Consider the following 19,541-nt stretch of genomic DNA (forward strand, 5'->3'; position numbering starts at 1 on the left):
TACTGAACAGAGAGAGAGAGAGAGAGAGAGAGAGAGAGAGAGAGAGAGAAAGAAAGGGGGGAAGGAGTCAGAGAGAAAGAAAAAGAAAGACTAGGAAGAGAGACTGAGAGAGAGTGTAGAAAAGAAATAGAGGGGAGTGTGCAGTTTGGAGGCAGAGAGAGAGAGAGAGAGAGAGAGAGAGAGAGAGAGAGAGAGAGAGAAAGAGAGAGAGCAGCTTGTGTGTATGTGAGTGAGAGGGGAGGGGGACAGAGTAAGAGGGAGGGAGGGAGAAAGTGAGAGAGAGAGAGAGAGAGAGAGAGAGAGAGAGAGAGAAAGAGAAAGATGGCTACAGTCACGGCGAACGGAGTGCAGCAGGAGAATGGCTTCAGCACCACGAACAGCTCCAGCAGAATGAACGGACTCAGCATTGGGCAGAGCACCATCCCCATGAAGGACCACGACGCCATCAAGCTCTTCATCGGACAAATACCGCGCAACCTGGAGGAGAAGGACCTCAAACCCCTCTTTGAGGAATTTGGGAAGATATACGAACTCACCGTGCTCAAAGACAGATTCACAGGAATGCATAAAGGTCGGTGTGAGCTCTGATTTCCACGGTTATCCCCCCAAAACAACAACACACACACACACACACACACACACACACACACACACATATCTACACTCCAGCAGATCCTAAATGACTGTGATTGGTGATGGGTGACACAGGAGATATAACAGAGCGAGCGTGAGTGAGTCCAGCATGCATTGGACTGCTCTACTGATCCCATATGTATATATGTGTGTGTGTGTGTGTGTGTGTGTGAGTGAGTGTGTGTGTGAGCGTGGCTGTGTGTACGTACATGTGTCCATGCTTGCTCCAGCCCACATCCACGTGAATTGCTACTACTGCCCAAAATGCTGCTCCATTCTGCTTTTACTGACTTTAAAGAGGGACTGAATTGGGCTGGACACCACACACACAGACATCTGACGTCTCTGTCTCTCTGGAAATGTAATAAAATCTGGCTTCAGTTAATGAATCAATTATTTAGTGACTCAGATGAATAGGTTTCTTTAAAAATATTAAATAGTGAATTTAACTCATTTATCCTTTATTTATCCTTATTCATACAGTCAAACTCAGCACCTGGAATATTTTAATAATGAATTTTTTTTTCTCTTTTTTTAAATTTTTCTCTTTTGATTTATTTATTCATTCAAATGTATCAACTAATTATATACCAGCAGCTGGGCTTCTTTTACAAAAAAAAATGTCCCATTAAAAATGTGTCCCTCAGATGCTTCCTTCTTCCATTGATCCAGTGCCCTTCCTTCAGTTCCCCATATCAACCCTTTTAAACGATTAAGATTAATGAAGTTAAGGCTGGGGAAGAAGCAAACAGCAACGAAAAGGGCAGAACATTTCCCAGCGTTCAAACTACAGAGTACAGCTGTGCTGCATGTGAGCGACCAGTGTCGGGTGGTGGCTTTGATTAACACACAGACAATGTATGCTAATGAATAATGAAGCTATTTTAATATAAACACTAATTAGGCCAATCAGTACATCAATTCAGTCTTCGCCGTCAGGCAGCAGTCTCTGTGCTGTTAATCTACAGAGTACCACTTCAGATCATTTCAATATTCCACACCTTCGTGCCACTGTTCTGTATTGTTCTTCGGAAAGAAAGTGCACGACCAGAAGTTCACCTCCCTGCAGTGAAGTGTGTGACGTTTCTCAGTTTGAACGAAATACGTCTCGGGTTCTTAAAGGAAACTTAAAAGGGTCTTTTTGTAGACATCACTTCCCATCTCTTTCAGTGGTGCTCCACTCAGAATAATGATGCTTCATATGTCCAGTTCCCTGTGCCCTACTCCCAATGAAGGCTCCGCCCTCCACAGTGGTTACAGACAGTACTATAACTACTTTGGGGAACCAGGGCACCTAAAAAAATCTCTATTGTGCAGGGGGGTCTCCAGCAACCAGGGCCTTAAAATCTTTACTGATCCCCTCGTATAGATACTGACTCAATTGTACATCCATGAGTCACAGAATGACCCAGTGTCTTTGCAACGTACCTCACCAGTTAGCTTCCAGCAACATTACAAACACACACACTGTTAAAAAAATAAGTGTAAAACAGAGCGGTTATCGTTCTACAGACTGTCAGAAAACAAAGTAATGCAAGATAGAACGAAATCATGGTTAAATTAAATACCAGAAGGGTTGTGAAAATGTTTTTTATTTAAACGTGTTAATAACCTGTCAAATTAAAAGCATTACTTTCTCCACATGTAGGTCAACTGCTCATTTAAAAACTACAAAGGGCAAATAAAGACAATCCATACTGAAGTAGGCTGCCAACACTTCTCACAAAGAGCTTTACTCAATCACAAACAGTCAAACAGCAAACGTATAACCAACACTGCTCTTTAGGAAAAAGGACACCGTGTTCTCTTAAGAACTCCGACACCCCCCAAAAAGGCTATATCTCAGCTTAGTTGCCATTATGATAGTGATTACTTAAAACTACCTAAAATATGCAGCAACCGTCTCTTAGACCATGAAAAACACAAAATGACAATGCTTAATAAAAACCACCACTTAAAGTCCTTTGTTTCAAATGACATAGAAACCCCAAATGCACCAAAAGCAAGGAAGGACTCCAATGTCACAATACTTAAAAATCACAACATATTTCTGTCTTTAGTCACATATTTTCTTGCAGTTCTAAACTGTATTAGACAGTGATATATCAGCATACCATGTTCTTACATTTACATTATTCATAAAGAATACTTTTTGTTTTACAGTTAGTTTTGTTAAAATGACAGTCTAAAAGCCGTTAATTGTGGATAATTAATGTACTCCACTTATAACATGTTATAACACCTTTTTTGTTGTCATTTTAAAATATTGTAAACTTTATTGGCGACAAATGGTAAACACCTGTTTATCTCCCTCTTAGCCACAAGGCAGCTCATCCATGGTAACCAAAGAGGTTTTCAAACAGGTTCTCCAATCTGCAACATGACAAAAAAATAATAATGATAAAAATACATACTTAATAAAAATTCTTAGGAATCAATGTAACCTTATATAGCGAGGAAGACCACTAAATATCATATACTGTATAATTATTGCAATCTGAACAGTTCATCTAAGGCAAGCAATGCCATTGGGTGGAGTGGCTTGCGTTGACTGCATCAACTTGTTTGAGACATAACAATAGTCAGTAACAGTGAGTACACTGTCTTTCTTTATTTACTGAAAGTGATTCTCATAAGAGGGTGCTATTATGTTGTTTTGCACTGGAGCTCCTAAGATCCTAATTATGCCACTGGCTACAGAGTGTTGGGTTTGAAAAAAAAACTGGCTTTCAGAAATGCACTTTAACTGATCTGAAGGAGTTATCGTTCTACCCTTCAAACAATGGCTGACACATTTGCGTAAACACTCGAAGACCTGAACTAATGATGCAAATAGATCATGCTATACGTGCAGACATTCGCTATCGGTGTACCGTTCACCAGTTACAGTTCATTTAGCATAAACTTGGCCCCTTGTATCATAATTCAAATTTCAGTAATTTATGCACAGCGTATGATTAAATCATTCAATTAATAATAAAATGACACTTCTGTAATATGCATATTTCATGCACCCTAAGAGGCAGAAACAGTGACAACATAATCAAAGCCCACACAGGGACGCTGAATGGAGAATGTTCAGAGTAGCAGTCATTTTTCCAAACCGATGAATTGAAATATGGTAGTCGTAGTCCATTCAATATCTGCCTCATGCTAGAGTGCTTCGGTAGTGCATACAATTCTCTCCACCTCAGACAATGTGAAACAAAGTGTAAGTAAACCAGGACTCAAGTCGCAGACTTTGATAACAGCAAATATTGTAATGAACTAACTTGAAATACACTTGTCGGAGGTTTCCGCTTCTCAGTTGGCGAGTTTAATTCTGCTTGCCATAGAAAAACAGTCTGTTTAGAAGCAACAAATACAATTCTGTTCGCTTAGATTGAGGAACATTTGGGATTTGTAAAAGTGAAAAATCCTGTATAATGTGTACATATTATCTAGCTAATAGACAGCAGTATGAACTAGGGTTGCAGCGGTATGAGATTTTCACAGTATGAGAACCGTCTCAAAAATATCATGGTTTTACTGCATCATATTATACAGTATTTCACAATTCTTCCTCTTCTTGTGGTTCAATTATTGTATGTTGTATATTGTATCATTTTACTCTGACCCTTACAGGAATAAAAACTTGTATTTGGATGAACAAAAGCTTTACTATAGTTAGCTTGAAACTATTTATTAATGAAAGTTTATGTAAAATTGTCTCTTATAATATATCTGAAAAGAAATAAATAAGAAAGCTGCACTTGTGGTGAAGCTCTTTAAAACTATTCTGTTTCTAGCTAATGATGTGTTAAGCTGAGGAGTAAGTGTGTACTTGTTTGTGTGTGTGTATGATTTTATTAGCTTAAAAATTCCCAAAGCCTTTCTGATTGAAGGCCAATATTTACAGTTCCCATCCAATACCTTCTCTAAGTAGTATCGGTCCTCCTTTATAGTAAATCAGGTGACTTGCTGGTGGAGCTGAACAAATCCATACAGTGTCTGGAGTTCACAAAGACGTCAGCAACCAGATCTGTATTCTTAAAAACTGTGTTCTTCTAACAAACATACCAATACCTTTACTGACAAACATCATATTACTGACCACTGCAGTTACTTTTATTATAACATCTGTTCATCTAATTTGTTTCCAATAACTGTTGGACAATGACACAGTAGAGAAGTGACTCTTTCAGCATTACAATGTCACCAATATACAACCAATAAAACAGCACCATCATCCTGTTTGCCTCTCACAGAGCGCCTCACAATGGCCTGGAGACTCTCTGCACTACACCAGCTGTCATAAAGCTCCAGCTATCTGTCAGTCACCTCCAGTCTAGTCCATAATGATCCATAGCTCACCCCCGCCCATGACTCAGTGATCGATTAAAATAACACTCTTTGTTTGGGCCTGTCCTCGATCGTCTATGAATGTCAACACTCAGGAGCCCTCTGTTTCAAGGAGAATGACATCGCAAAAGCTAAAGAGTTTGACTTTTACAGTTGTTCTCTATCGTAGAGAACTTCAGGCCCATATTTCTACAGATTGTAAAAGTGCTTGGACACACAGTGTTGCTTTTTACATGTTTTTTTGCCCTTACAGATGCATACTGTACAGAGGTACCCATAATACAGAAAACCCCATGATAGACTCACTGAATGCTTGCACTTAGGATGTAATTAATGAACTGTAGATTCTGGAATATTTATACTCAATAGCCCATAAGTATCTACATTTAAAAAAGGGAAGCTTTATTTGAGTTCACTTTACTTTTATTTGGACTTGTTTTAAGTTACACTAGATTCCTAAAAAATAGGATTTTCAAGAGCTCATTAGACAATAGTTATACTGTATGATGCAGAACTAGAATAATCATTTTAAATGGTCCCATATACCCTTCCATTGTTAACGTGTCAAATAACCCAGTACAATCAGTACTATATAGAAACCTTACACCTTGCTTATACCCTGCTTACAATATATGCTCTGATTAAGGTTCTAATCTAGTGTGATGTTCTTGGTGTTGGAATATGCTTTATAACAGTAGAGTGATGCTATTGAAGAACTCAATCCTCTAATGGCCCACACTAATTCAAAAGTTAAGCTTTGTAATATTATGTGGAGGTTCTATAAACATTAAAAACTTTGCACACATAACAATTCCCTAAAGAGTGAAAATGATGAGGGTATATTACCCGGACCATAAGATTACACACTTAGAGCAATTAGCTGGAATTAAATTAAATACAGTAATTTCCTGTATTGTACTGTAATGCAACTCAGCATGCTTATAAATTCAAAGATATATTCAAATGAAAACCAAACAATACCAGTAAACATATTTGTTCAGCATGTTTTGCACCATGAATGCTCAAATTATGCATGTATGCACAAGTCAAGTAGGCTATGCATTTTTAATGATCACAGCCTCACATCTGGCAATACCAGTGAACAATTCACAGTTTTGTCCACATATAAATCTGTTCTCATCTGGAGCAGAAGATTAAACTAAATAAAGCTCATAATGCTGTATTACACGCCCCAACATCAACCTTATGGTATGAGTACAGCAGTACAGCATCTTAAGAGGATTTCACAATAAAATGATAAATACAGTATTTTACTGTAAAGCTGGGTTGTTGTTTTTTTTTATACTGGTTGGCTGGGTTGGGCCAGTTAGGTTGTTTTGCTGGGTAATTTCCCCCTATTGTCAAGTTGTATTTATTGTCAGTGGAGTAAAGGAATTTGGTTGATTCCAAAAAGTTTAATTTCATCTTGAGAGACAATTGACAGGACATTACCAAAGCTCTGCATTATGATGCATTTCCAATTTGCCTGGAAAGGTTAATGTGGCCTCGATTGGTATCAGCGCTCGCCCAGTCGAGTTGAAAAATGATTAGTGATTGTTATTGGCCCAAATAAACGGTCAATCTCTAGTTACAACTAATCAATACAATTGTTAAGAGTTTTGATTGATTTTACATTGTTTGAACACTTCTGGAAGAATGTACCAATAGAAATGTATTAAACATTAATGTACATGAAAACATACCCACCTCCTACACCCCTCCAGTTTAATTACAACAGTGATGATATACACATCACCTCGACAGTATCTCATTCATCACCAAACCAAAATGTCCTTGGAATGATTTATCTTTAATAATTCATCCTTGTCCCGAATAAAACTCTGAATTAGCGCTTGTAGAGCTCTTTTCTCTGCGAGTGAGCTTAACTAGGCAGGGGTAGTAAGCAGTCAGACAGCCAAGCCGGTCAGTACTGACCCTCTCCATGTGCATGGCTCCAGCATCCATCACCTTCCCTCAGTGTGTGCATGTGTGTATGTGTGTGTCTAAGAGCATCGTGCTGCCTACTGGTCCAGCACTCCGTCTGCCGGCCAGATAAGCGGCACGTCCGTGGGGGGCAAATCTTTCAGCTGACCATGGTTATCTGTCAAATTTTAGCAGCCACTTCCAGAGCTCACAAAGGTCTGCCACGGTGGGAGTTAGCCAGGGCTATGCAATGTTTAATTTTATCATTCATTACCCGTGCCCCACTAGCCCCATATAAATGATGTAATTGGTTTTAAATAGCTTTACAAATTGACTCTATCACACACAAAAGTACTGAAATGTCAAAGGAAAGACTGTAACTCTGGAGTGATGATTCTGCTGCTTTAATGAGCTAGGTTAGACAGTGTGCTGAATAGAGAAAAAGCTTGGTGAATTGTTATTTCTTCCAGTACATTACTTACATTCGTCTCTTTCTGATTTCCGTCCCTTGTTCTGATGAAGAATGACAGTTCTTGGCACAGGCGATGCTGTTGCATAATGTGGTTGAATTTATTTGACTGACAAATGAAGCTCTTATATTCTCTGTAATGCAAGTGATTTTCTATGTAGCACAACAAATTACGAACATTCACTGTTATTTTTCATTCTGGCACTTTGGCTAGCTTAATCAGGAAAGCAAGCTAGGCCCATATTGTTGAAGAAGGTGAAGATCTGAGTTTTTAGGCCTGATTCTCTCAGTATGCTTTTTGCAGTAATAAGGTGGCACCCCTCCACCTTTTCCATCTTTAGTTTCAAATATAATTTCACCAGTTCTGCATAATTAAAAGATTGACATGTAAACAAAGTTGCTCTGAGTGTTTCAGTGTGAAATGCTGTGTTCTATGGAGATTTGAGCCATAGTTATTCACAATGGTGGTGACAGGAACCACTGGTTTAAATAGTTTAACGTCTCTAAGAGCTCCCTTACATAAAGTTATTGCAAAAACACAAATTATTACAGAAATTATGCCTGATGCCTGATTGAACTTTTCCCACCATTATTTCATCATGATACCTGTTACCACCACCACTGCAAAGAAGCCGGTAGGCTTCTCCACAACACATAATTTTACATCAGACCAATCTGAAAAACAGTTGTTGGTTGTCAGCGATTGAATTATGCAGAAGTCTGTCATAATCAGATAAGAATGACTGTAAGGTAAGTTCACATAATTGACTGATTAAAGATGGCCTTCAGGTGTCCTCTTTGTCATCATTATCTTCAGTTAACATGTCCACGACAGCTTATCTGATTGCTGCAACATAAAATTCTATGTGAAATATACAGTAGTTCCACTTCTCATAAACATCAACAGTATAGCAAGTGCTGCTAGGCTATTATATGTAGCTTCTGTTCTTTCTCTAAAGCTCTAAAGCGTTCTTTAGAGCCATACCATAGGCAGTCCACTTTTGGTTTCCAAGTAAAGTGATGAATGATGAATATCTTTCAATTTATGGTTTATTAAAAAATATATGTGTATGTGAGAATGTAAGTTTAAATACTTTCACAGTAATGAAGCTACACCAATGAAATGCTTCTCTTAGAAATGTACGTCAAAGCCAAGAACCATTTATGAAACTTTCCTTTGAGAGTGTTCAAGTGAGGCTTCAGTCAAAAGGCCTTGCAGCTAAAATGTAGAGCTAAATGTTGGAGCTTAAAGCCTTTGTTACAAACACTAAAGTATAAAGTGTAACATGAAATCACATTATTTTTATTAACTTACATTTCACTGGCTATATTCCTCAAAATAAAGCAGAAAAGGAATGAACAAAGGGAGAAATGTGGGAAGAAAGGAAAGCAATTTCACTGAAACTCATCAGCTATGGAATTCAGCCTTTTAGCTGAAACCCTGTGTGAATACCTGACATCCTTATTTTAATGGTCAGACTCTTCAACAAAAGTTTCTTGGGGATTGTTGTTGGGTCCTTGGAAACATTTCTTTACAACAAGAATGATTCATTGCATCAGGGCACAGTTATGTTGTGAGTTCTGTTTCAGTTTCAGCTGAAAAAGTGTCCATTCCGGTCATCATAAATTCCACTTCTAGAAACAAAGCAAAACTGATCAGTCCGGGCCAGCATCAGGAAGGCGCCTGAATGATGAGACTATATGAAGTTGAAGGGACCATATTCTGCGAAAGAGAAAGTGGGATATCCATATTTGGCAGTCAGTGAACAGTCCGTTCTTGCAGTTCATATGTTGAAAGATGTAAAAAATGGTCAAGTGGGTTTGTGCACTGGTAGTGGCTGCTTATTAACTCAAAAATACAATTGGCCGATAATTTAGCCAATCCTGAGAGCTGATTAGATCATATGATCCATATTTTGTGTGCTGCAGCTCTGTGTGACATCACAGGACCCAGCAGTTCAATTCAGTGTAAATTCAGTGTTGAAATGAGCTGTGTCTAAATAGAATGTCACCAGACTGGCGTTTTATTATTCCTCTGACTTCAATTTGCTTTTTTGTAGAAGGTATAAAACTAACATAGCAGTGTAAAGATTTTTACCACACATAACCAGATACCACTCTTTTAAGAGTCCATCACTCAGCCCAGAGCAGTGAGTATCAGCTGAACGAGCACACAGTGCTAATGAGACTCTGAGCTACACAGTGCAGTTCTGCATGTATGGGAATTCACAGGCTCAACAAAGTCTTAAATGAGGTTGATTCCAAAAAGCAGAGTATATTTTTACATTTCTTGAGAGACTGCACAAAGCACTACAAAACCCCTGCACAATGATGCATCACCATGTTTGCTTGGAAAGGTAAATGTGACATCCAGCCCTGCCCTCGTCGGTATTGGCAATACACCGATCTTGCAGAGAGACGATCTGCGATCAGTCCCCAAAAACACGGTTTGGTCCATGTCTAGTGTGTAAGGATCTGAGCCACTTTGACATGGCCAAATTATGGATGGCTAGACGACCAGAGCATCTCCAAAAATCGGCAGGTCTTGTAAGGTATCCCCAGAATGCAGTGACTGGTACATAATTACATCTGTAATTCTACATCTACATTAATTTTACAATACCAAAAGTGGTCAGTGGAAGGACAGACAAATTTGTACATTTACAGATGTAGTCTTAAAGACAAAGACGCTTGCATAATAGCTTGAATATAATATAATAGCTAAAATATGAAGACTGTTTGTAAAATGAGTTACAAATGTTTTGGGTACATAAATCAACACAAAATAGGGACAAACTTAGTTATTTAGGGAAAAATGCATCAGCTTAAAAAATTAAGAAAAATGCAGGATATGGTTCCTTTTATAATCATTTTATGTGTTATGTGTTAAGTGTGGAAAGAGCTTATTCAAATGATCACTTCATTCTTATCAAGCATACTGCTGTGAGTATTTAAGCAGCCTCAAATTCTTAACCCCAGCCACTCTGAAAATTCATCTGTTGGTCCACTTCTATTTCACTATAGTTTTCAGACCCATAGATTCCTGCTGTGAACTCTAAGCTGTAGGATTTTTTTTAAGTTAGTAATAGTAAGATGTCTCCAGCATTTCCCAAAGCGTAGTCACATGCATTAACACTTGGTAGTGAAATGTGTCTCTGGTTAGTCAGACTAAAACCTGATTGCTGTGTGGTACGGAATATGCAAATGCACTCATTATGTGGAAATCATTTGTTTATCCACTCAGCCTCTTCCTGTGCTGTGCAAAAAAGAAAGTCTCAGAGTATGTTATTTTACATGCCATAGTGTATGATTTTACATGCTGCAGTCCCCCCATGATTAGTCCCCTGCATGAAGTGACCAGGCCTAAACAGGGTCTGTGATATGTCTATTCACTGCCAGGTCTTTGGTGATTCATGCAGCTGTTTTGGTAGAGTTCAGTTTATTTTCCAGAATGCATTAAGTTCCTCTTTGCCTTTGTTGAATAATAAAGATCATTGAGATGATTAACACCTCTGTATCTGTTAAATGTTTGATCTGAATCTTTGCAATACCTACATTTCTAATTATGCGTTATTTGAGTGTTAATTAATTCAGTTCTGTTCAGGAACTTGTTTATTGTGTTACAGCAATTACAGTTGCATCAAATTAAAATTAGGGTGCCTTTGAAAAGGATTTAAAATGAAAATGTCTGTATTTTAATTGTCATTGGACTGAAATTAAAGTTTTTTTTTCTATTTAATAGAGCTTTAGAGGACAAGGAAAAAAACCCTAATTAAAACTTGTCCTTTTAATGTTTTTATATAAATATATTTTAAGTAGTAAATTGTTCTGTTGTTTCTTCAGAAAAGTCTTTGGCTGAGTGATGGCAGAGCAAAAGAACCTTATTTCAGCATTTGTTCGTATCTTTTGTTGTCAAGGTTTGATGTGTCGTTCATTCAGAGATATTTTTCTTCTAGCCAGAGTTATCTTAGTTACCATAGTATTTCTGTCAGCTCGAACCAGTCTGGCCATTCTCTATTGACCTTTCCCATCGATAAGGTGTTTCCATCTGCAGAACTACTGCTTATTGGACGTTTTTTCTTTGTTGCACCATTCTGAGTAAGCTCTAGACTCAAGACTGTGGTGCGCTATTGTATGTACGTTATGCACAGTTTGGCCCTTAGTTTCCCCTCATGCATCTGCATGTTACACCACCACCTTCAACAATTTACATCAACATGTGGCTCATAATGTCCCCTTGTCTATCTGCATGTTGATGTAGATTGTTGAAAATGGTGGTGGTGTAAGAGAGTTCTCCTGGCATGGGACCCAGGCATTAGGACACTGTTTGAGGACTGATGGGTGCTGCTGGTGTCCGTGAACCCCCTTGGGAAATCCTGCGGGCAAATGGGAAATGATGCAGCCGATGAAGAGTAAAAGCTTTCCATTTGGGGTCATCCACTGCCAGCTCACTCTCAGACAACAGAGAAAACAGCTATACTCCAAAAAATAAAAGTGCTTGAAATGTTACTCTGTAAGAACCATTTTTAGTTCTCTAAGGAACTTTTGTATGAGTACAAAGAATCTTTTTGGTTTTTACTGAGCCTGCACATAGTGTAAAGGGTTTTTTCTAGATCTGCATATCTAATGTTTAAAAATGCCCAGCACATAGGATGCAGTGCCAAAAAAAAAAAAAACAAAGCATTCCTTAGATTTAGTTCTGCAAATAACCTGTCAGCAGGATGGTTCTTTAAAGAGTCACTGTTGTAAATCAGATCAGGCCATCCAGATGTGTATTCAAACATTTATACTTTAAATGATGCAGTGATGCAACTTTTTCTCTGTCTCAGCAGTCCTGTTCCTTAAACAGTACACTTCCCAGAATGCTTAGTCTGAAACCAACCCCCCATTCCTTTTTAAGACAGCCCATTCTAACTCATTTGATTATTAAGGCTATTTTGTGACCTGGTTTGTGTTCCCTCTCTTAGCTGCACATGAACACTTTGTCTAGTCTGCATCTTTGGAAAGGCTTGTAAGTAGATGCGACTGCTTTTCTAAGCTGACTGTTTTTGGTTCTGTTTTTTTTTTTTAACCCTGCTCCGTTAGCCAAGCCTGACACTCTCCATACTGGTTCCAGTGTCTGAACTCCAATCAAATATCAGTGCTCATTTTTCTTATTCAGACTGTGTTGCTTTGAATTATTCTTTTAAGTTTACATCAAGTTGATGTAATCATGGTGGATATTTCAGTTGTTTGTTTAATTAATGTTTAAAATATTTGAGGAAAACCAAAAAGTTATGAAATCATAAATAATGCAGTGCAAATGTCAACTGTTTTTATAATCACTATAGATGTGTAAATTGCAGTCAAGTATTCTGCCTCCAGATTTAATCTCCACTTTTCTAAATATTATATTTACTGCTTTACCTTTGAATGGCTGTAGTTCCATTGTACTTTTATGCTTATGCGGTTCTGTAATATTATTAAAGCATGTGAATCTCATTCACTCGTAAGAATCATTTTATACATGCATCTGCAAATGAACTGGTTTTAATATACTCAAAGTAATACATTTAAGTATATATATGCTCATATTTGAGGAGTACACCTGAGTTGGGTCGGATCAAGCTTAGAAGAGTACGTTTGGGACCGGACTCGGAGTGGTTGGTTCGGTCTGCACTCGAGTGTGATTACTGTATTCACACCCGCCCACCCTTGCACCAAGGGTGAAAAGGAACTACAGGGTGCAGGTATGAAAATGACCTGTCCATTACCCTGTTTTTACCCTGTTCACCAGTTGTCATTCCTTGGAGTGCTTTTGATAGGTACTGACCACTGCAAACTGGTAACACCCCACCCTGCTGGTCTGGAGAAATTCGGACCCAGTCGTTTAGTCATTTTTTTCTTGCTTCCAACACATGGACATCATGTTCATTTGATGCCTACTATGTATATTTCCCACCCCTTCGACAAGTGTCACTGTAATGCCATCATCACCTCACCTCTCAGTGGTTTTAATGTTTGGACAAACTGGTCTATATTCTACAAAAACAACTTGGCATTCCAACTGTTACAAGCATTTATTCTGTCACTGAGAACAGCAAAAAGGAAAGGAAAATTACGGGTAAACTATAACTAAAGGGACGTCTAAGATGAGTTCTTTTCCCTCTTTTGATTACTGTGAGGCCCGTGGAGCTAGAAATTGAAACCAGTGTGTCCTCCACTGACTCTCTTCTTGGTTGTTTGTTTCTGTGTATGTTTTTCAGGATGTGCCTTTCTAACTTACTGTGCCAGGGAGTCTGCACTGAAGGCTCAGAGTGCTCTTCATGAACAGAAGACTCTGCCTGGGGTAGGTTCTCAGTTTTTTCTTCTTCTCTTTCTACCTTTCTGTCTTTTTCAGTCGGTATACCCCGTCTCTCGCTCCTTCTCTCTCAGTCTTTCTGTTTATTTCACTCTCTTTCTTACTCTCCATGCTTTTGGGCTCTCAACCGAACCCATAATCTGCCAAAAACAGATCATGTCCACTGCAGGCCTGTGATGTTGGAGTTGACTGGACATGTGGTTGTGGTTGCTCAGTCACTGTGCTGTATGATCTTGCTATTCTCTTTATGGATGCTCCGTTAGGACTCGCCTGTTCCTCACACAGGCTTGGACAGTGGGAGTTGTGCTGTTGCTACATAAAAACTCAAAGGCATTTCAGAACATACTGGATGGAATTCTAGTTACAATTCCCATTTTTATTAATTACATACAGGACTTAAGCAAGCCGTGACTTCATTTGACCCAGAGTTTGAGGGCATTCTGAGATATATAATAATAATAATAATAATAATAATAATTTGGGATGCACTGATAAGGGAATTCTAACAAGATATTTTTGTTGAATTGTCAATGCCTTTACACACTTTTCACACTCACAAATCTAGAAATATGAAAAAAAAGAGAAATGTTATTTAAATGTTAATATAAAATAAAATTAATTAAAAATAAAAAAGCATATGCTACCTTAAACAGATGTGTTTCTTTTTTTCAAATCTGGGTTACAAATATTTAGAGTACTGTATGTGTGTATCTGTTAATTTGATTAAAGCCCCAAATCACCAATTTTATCTCGGCAAACACACAGTCAAAACCATCTCATTAGTAGGGGTGGGCAATTTGACAACATTTCAGTGAATCGTTATAAATGTTGCTATCGTGATACACAATATGCTTTTGTGATGATGTGATGATATCATCAGTGCTTAATAACACTGACCAACTCCACATTTCATTAAAGATACTGTAATTAATCCTGTTTAATTTGATAAAGGGAAAATATAATTTTTACCATATTTACCATTTTTATCAAATGCATTTTTCCTGTGGAGTAGTAAAGTGTTTAATAGTGTTGCAGTGATACTGATACAGTATCGGCATCAGCATCGATACTTCCACTTACACACAGTATCGGTATCACCAATGGAGAGCACCAGTATTATTAAAGCTTACTGAAGCCCATGGAACATTCTTTTTTGCATACTTTGTTATAAACCAAACATTTAATTAAACAACCAGTAAAAGCCTTTTATAAATACTTATTACCATTAAACAGACATTTGATGGAACTTTTACATTTGCAGCACTTTTTGTTTCCATGTGGTGTTTATTGGTTCTGAAACCAACACTTCAGTTTAAGCAGCTTGTTTAAAGGCCACACATTAAAGTTTAGTACCTTTTTACATAGAGACGCGTACCTGAATGTGAAATTTCTGCATGAGCACTTTGGTTTTAAACTGCCATTTTTTTCACTGCTCTGAAATGAATTTTAAACACCAGCTGTTTGGTCAAGCTTTTTTTATTTTTAATAGCTCTGAAACTTTTCTAATGTGCAGTTACTCAACCAGCAAATGCTGTTCTTTCAAGCTTATGACATCTTATTTGGGATAACAACCTATACAAAGTGGAAGACTAGTATTTATTTAAGTATTTAAGTCAAAATTGGTATCAGTATTGGTACTCGGTATCTGCAGATACTTGAAAATCTGGTTAAAAGTGGTATTGTTGTGTTGTAAATTAAGTGCATCAGTTAAAACCTGTTAGATATAAAGCCTAAAGCTTTCCATATGGCTTATTAAAAAGGGCTTTTATCATGCCGTCTCCAACTACAGTGTTATTAAACAACATGAACAGGTAAAAACAGAACTTCTCTGTGGACCTGTCTGCAACACAGAGTTGCCATGTTGTGATTGTGCTCTGTAATTGTGCTTTTACTGAGCTAAAGCAGCTTGTCATCTCTAGCGTCTGTCTGCTGTTCGCTGGCTGGATTCTGACACGCCAGCCTTTCTTCTGTTGCCGTGGCAATAGAGAGGCATGACTGGGATGACAGCGACTGTGTATAGACACACACACGTACGCACACACACACACACACGTTGTCCGCCGAAGCCTTCAAAAGCTTCTTGCGTATCACAAACCGTCTGACTAAATGCTCACTGGTGCTAAAATGGATCATCAGGTTTGGCTCAGAGCCAGAGGGAGAATAAAACTACCCAAGCTGACCCCGTCTGTGACAGAGCTGCAGGCCAGACTCGGTCATAAAGGCTAATGCCCAGCTCCACCCTGCTCCAGCCGAGGACACAGTGCTCCCTGGCTTTAGTGGGACACCAGTCTGATATTGTACAGTGCTGCGGGGACAGCAGAGCGCCGCAGAGAATGTGTGTATCTGCTGTTTTCCTGTGCAAATGACAGTGTTTTATCTACCTTCATCATATCTGTCTAACCAACTTTAGAAACAGATACCTGGACGGTGCTTCAGAAAAAGTCTCTTTTAGTTTCTCCGCTTTCAGACTTGCATTTTTGATATATAGTTGTGTGCAATGCTACGTATGCTCTGTCCAAATCACATGTTTTGTAGATTTTTTTGAAGTGAAAATAAGTGAACAAATCAAACTAAAACAAAGGAAAAATAACAAAGGAAACAAAAGAAAATATGGCATTTAATTTTGTTTAATCTGCTGATTTTAATATGCTAAAAAAATATAAAACCTATTAAAAATAAAACATATTAAGCTAAAATATTTAATGTGTAATAACCAGTATTATGTTTTTCTTTTGTGTGTACTCTGACATAATTGTTGATTTTCTGTGTAAAAAAGTACAAATCTTCTGCACATTTTAATACACAATTACTGTTTATTTGCTGGATTTATCATATTAGGAATATAATATAAAAAATAATATAACAAACATTTGTGTTTGTTTAAGGCTATGCCAAATTGATGTATATAATAATAAATAATTTATTTTATTTTTAGCCATTACTTAAATAGACAATGTGTCTAAAAATCACAGAAAAATGACATATTTAGGTTTGGTTCTTTATTCATTTACAATCAATAAATCAACAAAAATGGCATTTCAGCATGGTTGTCCAGGGTTTCGCAGACAGCCGTAGCTGCTACATTCTTTGAGAACTCCTTCCCTTCATTTTCCTTTTTTCTGTTCATTAATATTTTTCTTTTTTTTATTTCTTTTCTTCTTTCTTTTTGTTTCTTTTCATTTCTTTTCTGAAGCTTCTTCTCAGCGTTCAGGCTTATTAACAGGCTCGTTAAGTGGGGCTGTACAGATACGAAAGCCAATTAATGCTTTCTCAGACAGACAGAAGACCCTTCTGCATCTCTTTCTCTCTCTCTCTCCACCACCCCTCACCACCCAACCAGTCTGTGCCCTCATCTCCTGCTCTCTGACTGCAGTTGTAGATAGTTTTGGTGCTTCTTTTGTGGAGAGTTTCTCAGAAAGCCAAGCTCTTTCATTAATTAATCATAGAAAGACATGTCTGCCCACATAAGGAACTATTGCTGCATGTTTTAACATTAGCAGGCTAATGCTGACCAAACTTTTATAACCTGCTGCTCTTGTTTCTGAATATCATTGCTTATCATTGATGCTCATTATCGATGTCATTATCATTGCTTAATTACCTTGGACACTAATTTAGATTTTAGATTTAGTCTTGGTTTCAGATGAAAGTTGGGACATTTTTGTCCTGAAAAACAACAAAACAGCATATGCACACTCCCGTGGTAAAGTACATGCACACACACACACACACACACACACACACACACACACACACTGTAAATGTGCACTTTTCCGCTCATGCATGTGAGCACACAGGAGTCATATTAATTGACACATTCAGTAGGTGATCTTCATCCAGATTCTGAGCAGGTTCATCCTTTTTCTGCCTCGCATCAGTGCACTGGTAACCGGGGCAACCAGGGATTCGGTCTGCAGAAGCTTCAGTCCAGTGTGAGCTCAGACAGTGTGTGTGTGTGTGCGTGTGTGTACAGGGGCCAACGTCGAGTCAGGCTGCTCTTTTAAAAATGAGTTGTGCTCTTGTGAGCTCCATTTGTCCTGCGTTGCATTCTGGGTAAAAGGCCCTGGCCCACAAAGAGCATGTGTGTGTTGTTAGAGAGAAAGACAGGGACAAAATGAAACCATCGATTATCATTATTTTCTTCATTTTCTTTCTTGCCCTTTGTGCTTTCTGTTCTGCTCACTCATTCTCACACACACACACACACACACACACGTGCGTATTCTATACTTATAGATATTTAGTATATATATATATATATATATATATATATATATATATATATATATATTTTTTTTTTTTTTTTTTTTTTTTTTTTTTTCATTTTTACCATCAATGTCGGCAGTGAATCACAAGCAGTGTCTGACAATTTAAAATATTTAGTGATCCTCTCACACAGGGTTTTTTATATGAATCCACTGTAGTAAAGTTGTAAAGACATAAAATGAAGCCCTTGAAGCTTTTATACATGATTTAATTCAGTTTGAAGGAACGAAAAATATATATATATAATATATAATGTCTTAATGACATTGTTATTAGACATCTTCCTTACAAAAGATATAAAGGCTGTGAAAATCCTTGGTTTGCTCTGGATCTAGTCCTAGTCCTTGGGTAAAGAAGAGACGTTCCGCTCATGAATTGGACTCATTTGTTTTTGTAGAGTACTAAATAAGTGCACACTGGAAATTAAAAAACCTCAGATTTTAAAAAGCTCCAAGTTCTAATGCTAAATTGCTTTAATGAGCATGATTAGCTAGAACCATTGCTTTTTTTAGTTAGCGGCTGATGTTATTGCAGCACCTTTCCTTTATATTCACAATATTTCATGAGCTGCCCTACTTTGTCCCACTGAACAATTAGGAGTCCATTTCCAACCAATTTGCCAATTCTAGTTAAAATCTTAAATCTTTTGGGAGTGAACATCTGAATGGTTTTCTGGCAGTAAATGACATCCCACCTGATAATCAATTGCAATACAGTTACAACAGCCATAAAGGTAGTACATGATTATTCAGCCCCATTACATTTTTTTCTCAATCATTTATTAATAATTATGACCAGAAGAGGATGGGCAGATGATCTTGGTTCCTCACAAGATTTCTACACTCAGCTCTGAGGGAGTTCTCCCTTGTCACTGTTGCCTTTGACTTTCTCACCAGGGTCTTGTTTATGTTTTATGATTTGTTGATCTTTTGAGTTATTACTGGATTTCTGTAAAGCTGTTTTTTAGCTGGGTAAAAGCACAATACAAATACAATTTAACTGAATTACATTTAAAAATAGGTTTATTAGCACACTTTGCAAAGTTTCAACTGTAATAGAACAAGGACTTTCTCCAAATTCTACACAAAATGCCACTTTTAATGACCACAGCAGTCTTTGTATTATTCAACCCCTTCATCACAAGTGTCCTTAGTACTTAGAAGAGACCCTTTTGCTGTTATGACCTGCTGCTGCAAACATGCTGGATAGCCAGACACTGGATTCTGAGGAATCTTAGCCCATTCCTCATGGGCAGTGACCTTCACTTTACTAATATTCTTGGGTTTGTGTGCCGCAACCACCTTCTTCAAATCCCACCGAAGATTTTCTGTGGGGTTCAAGTCAAGTGACTATGACGGCCACTTCAGAATCTTCCAGGACTTCTGAAACCAACTGTGTTCTCAGAAAGTTCTCATAACTCTTCTTAAGGTCCCTGTCACTGTATGTTCTAAACTAGAAAAAAAAACATGGCATTAGATGTGCTGCTACATGTGACTGGAATGTACTTCAGGAAGATTTGAAACTTGCCATGGAAGTCAGCACAGCTCTGTGAGTGTCTTAAATGAGATG

The 19,541-nt window shown here is 37.9% G+C and overlaps 1 protein-coding gene across 7 annotated transcripts in view; it reads left to right on the top strand.

Moving 5' to 3' along the window:
- Window positions 1-253: 253 nt before the first annotated feature.
- celf6 (CUGBP Elav-like family member 6) overlaps window positions 254-19,541 on the top strand; it is a 189,695-nt gene continuing 170,407 nt past the window's right edge. For all 7 annotated transcript variants that reach the window (XR_011980820.1, XR_011980819.1, XR_011980822.1 and 4 more), the window contains exons 1-2: window positions 254-571; window positions 13,612-13,694. Coding sequence is in view for 1 of the 7 variants with exons in the window: in XM_072695825.1 (XP_072551926.1) it covers window positions 322-571; window positions 13,612-13,694 (333 nt within the window). In the remaining 6 variants the exon portion in view is untranslated. The remainder of the gene's footprint in view (window positions 572-13,611; window positions 13,695-19,541) is intronic.

This window comes from Salminus brasiliensis, chromosome 13 (genome assembly GCF_030463535.1).
Source record: "Salminus brasiliensis chromosome 13, fSalBra1.hap2, whole genome shotgun sequence".
NCBI lineage: Eukaryota > Metazoa > Chordata > Actinopteri > Characiformes > Bryconidae > Salminus > Salminus brasiliensis.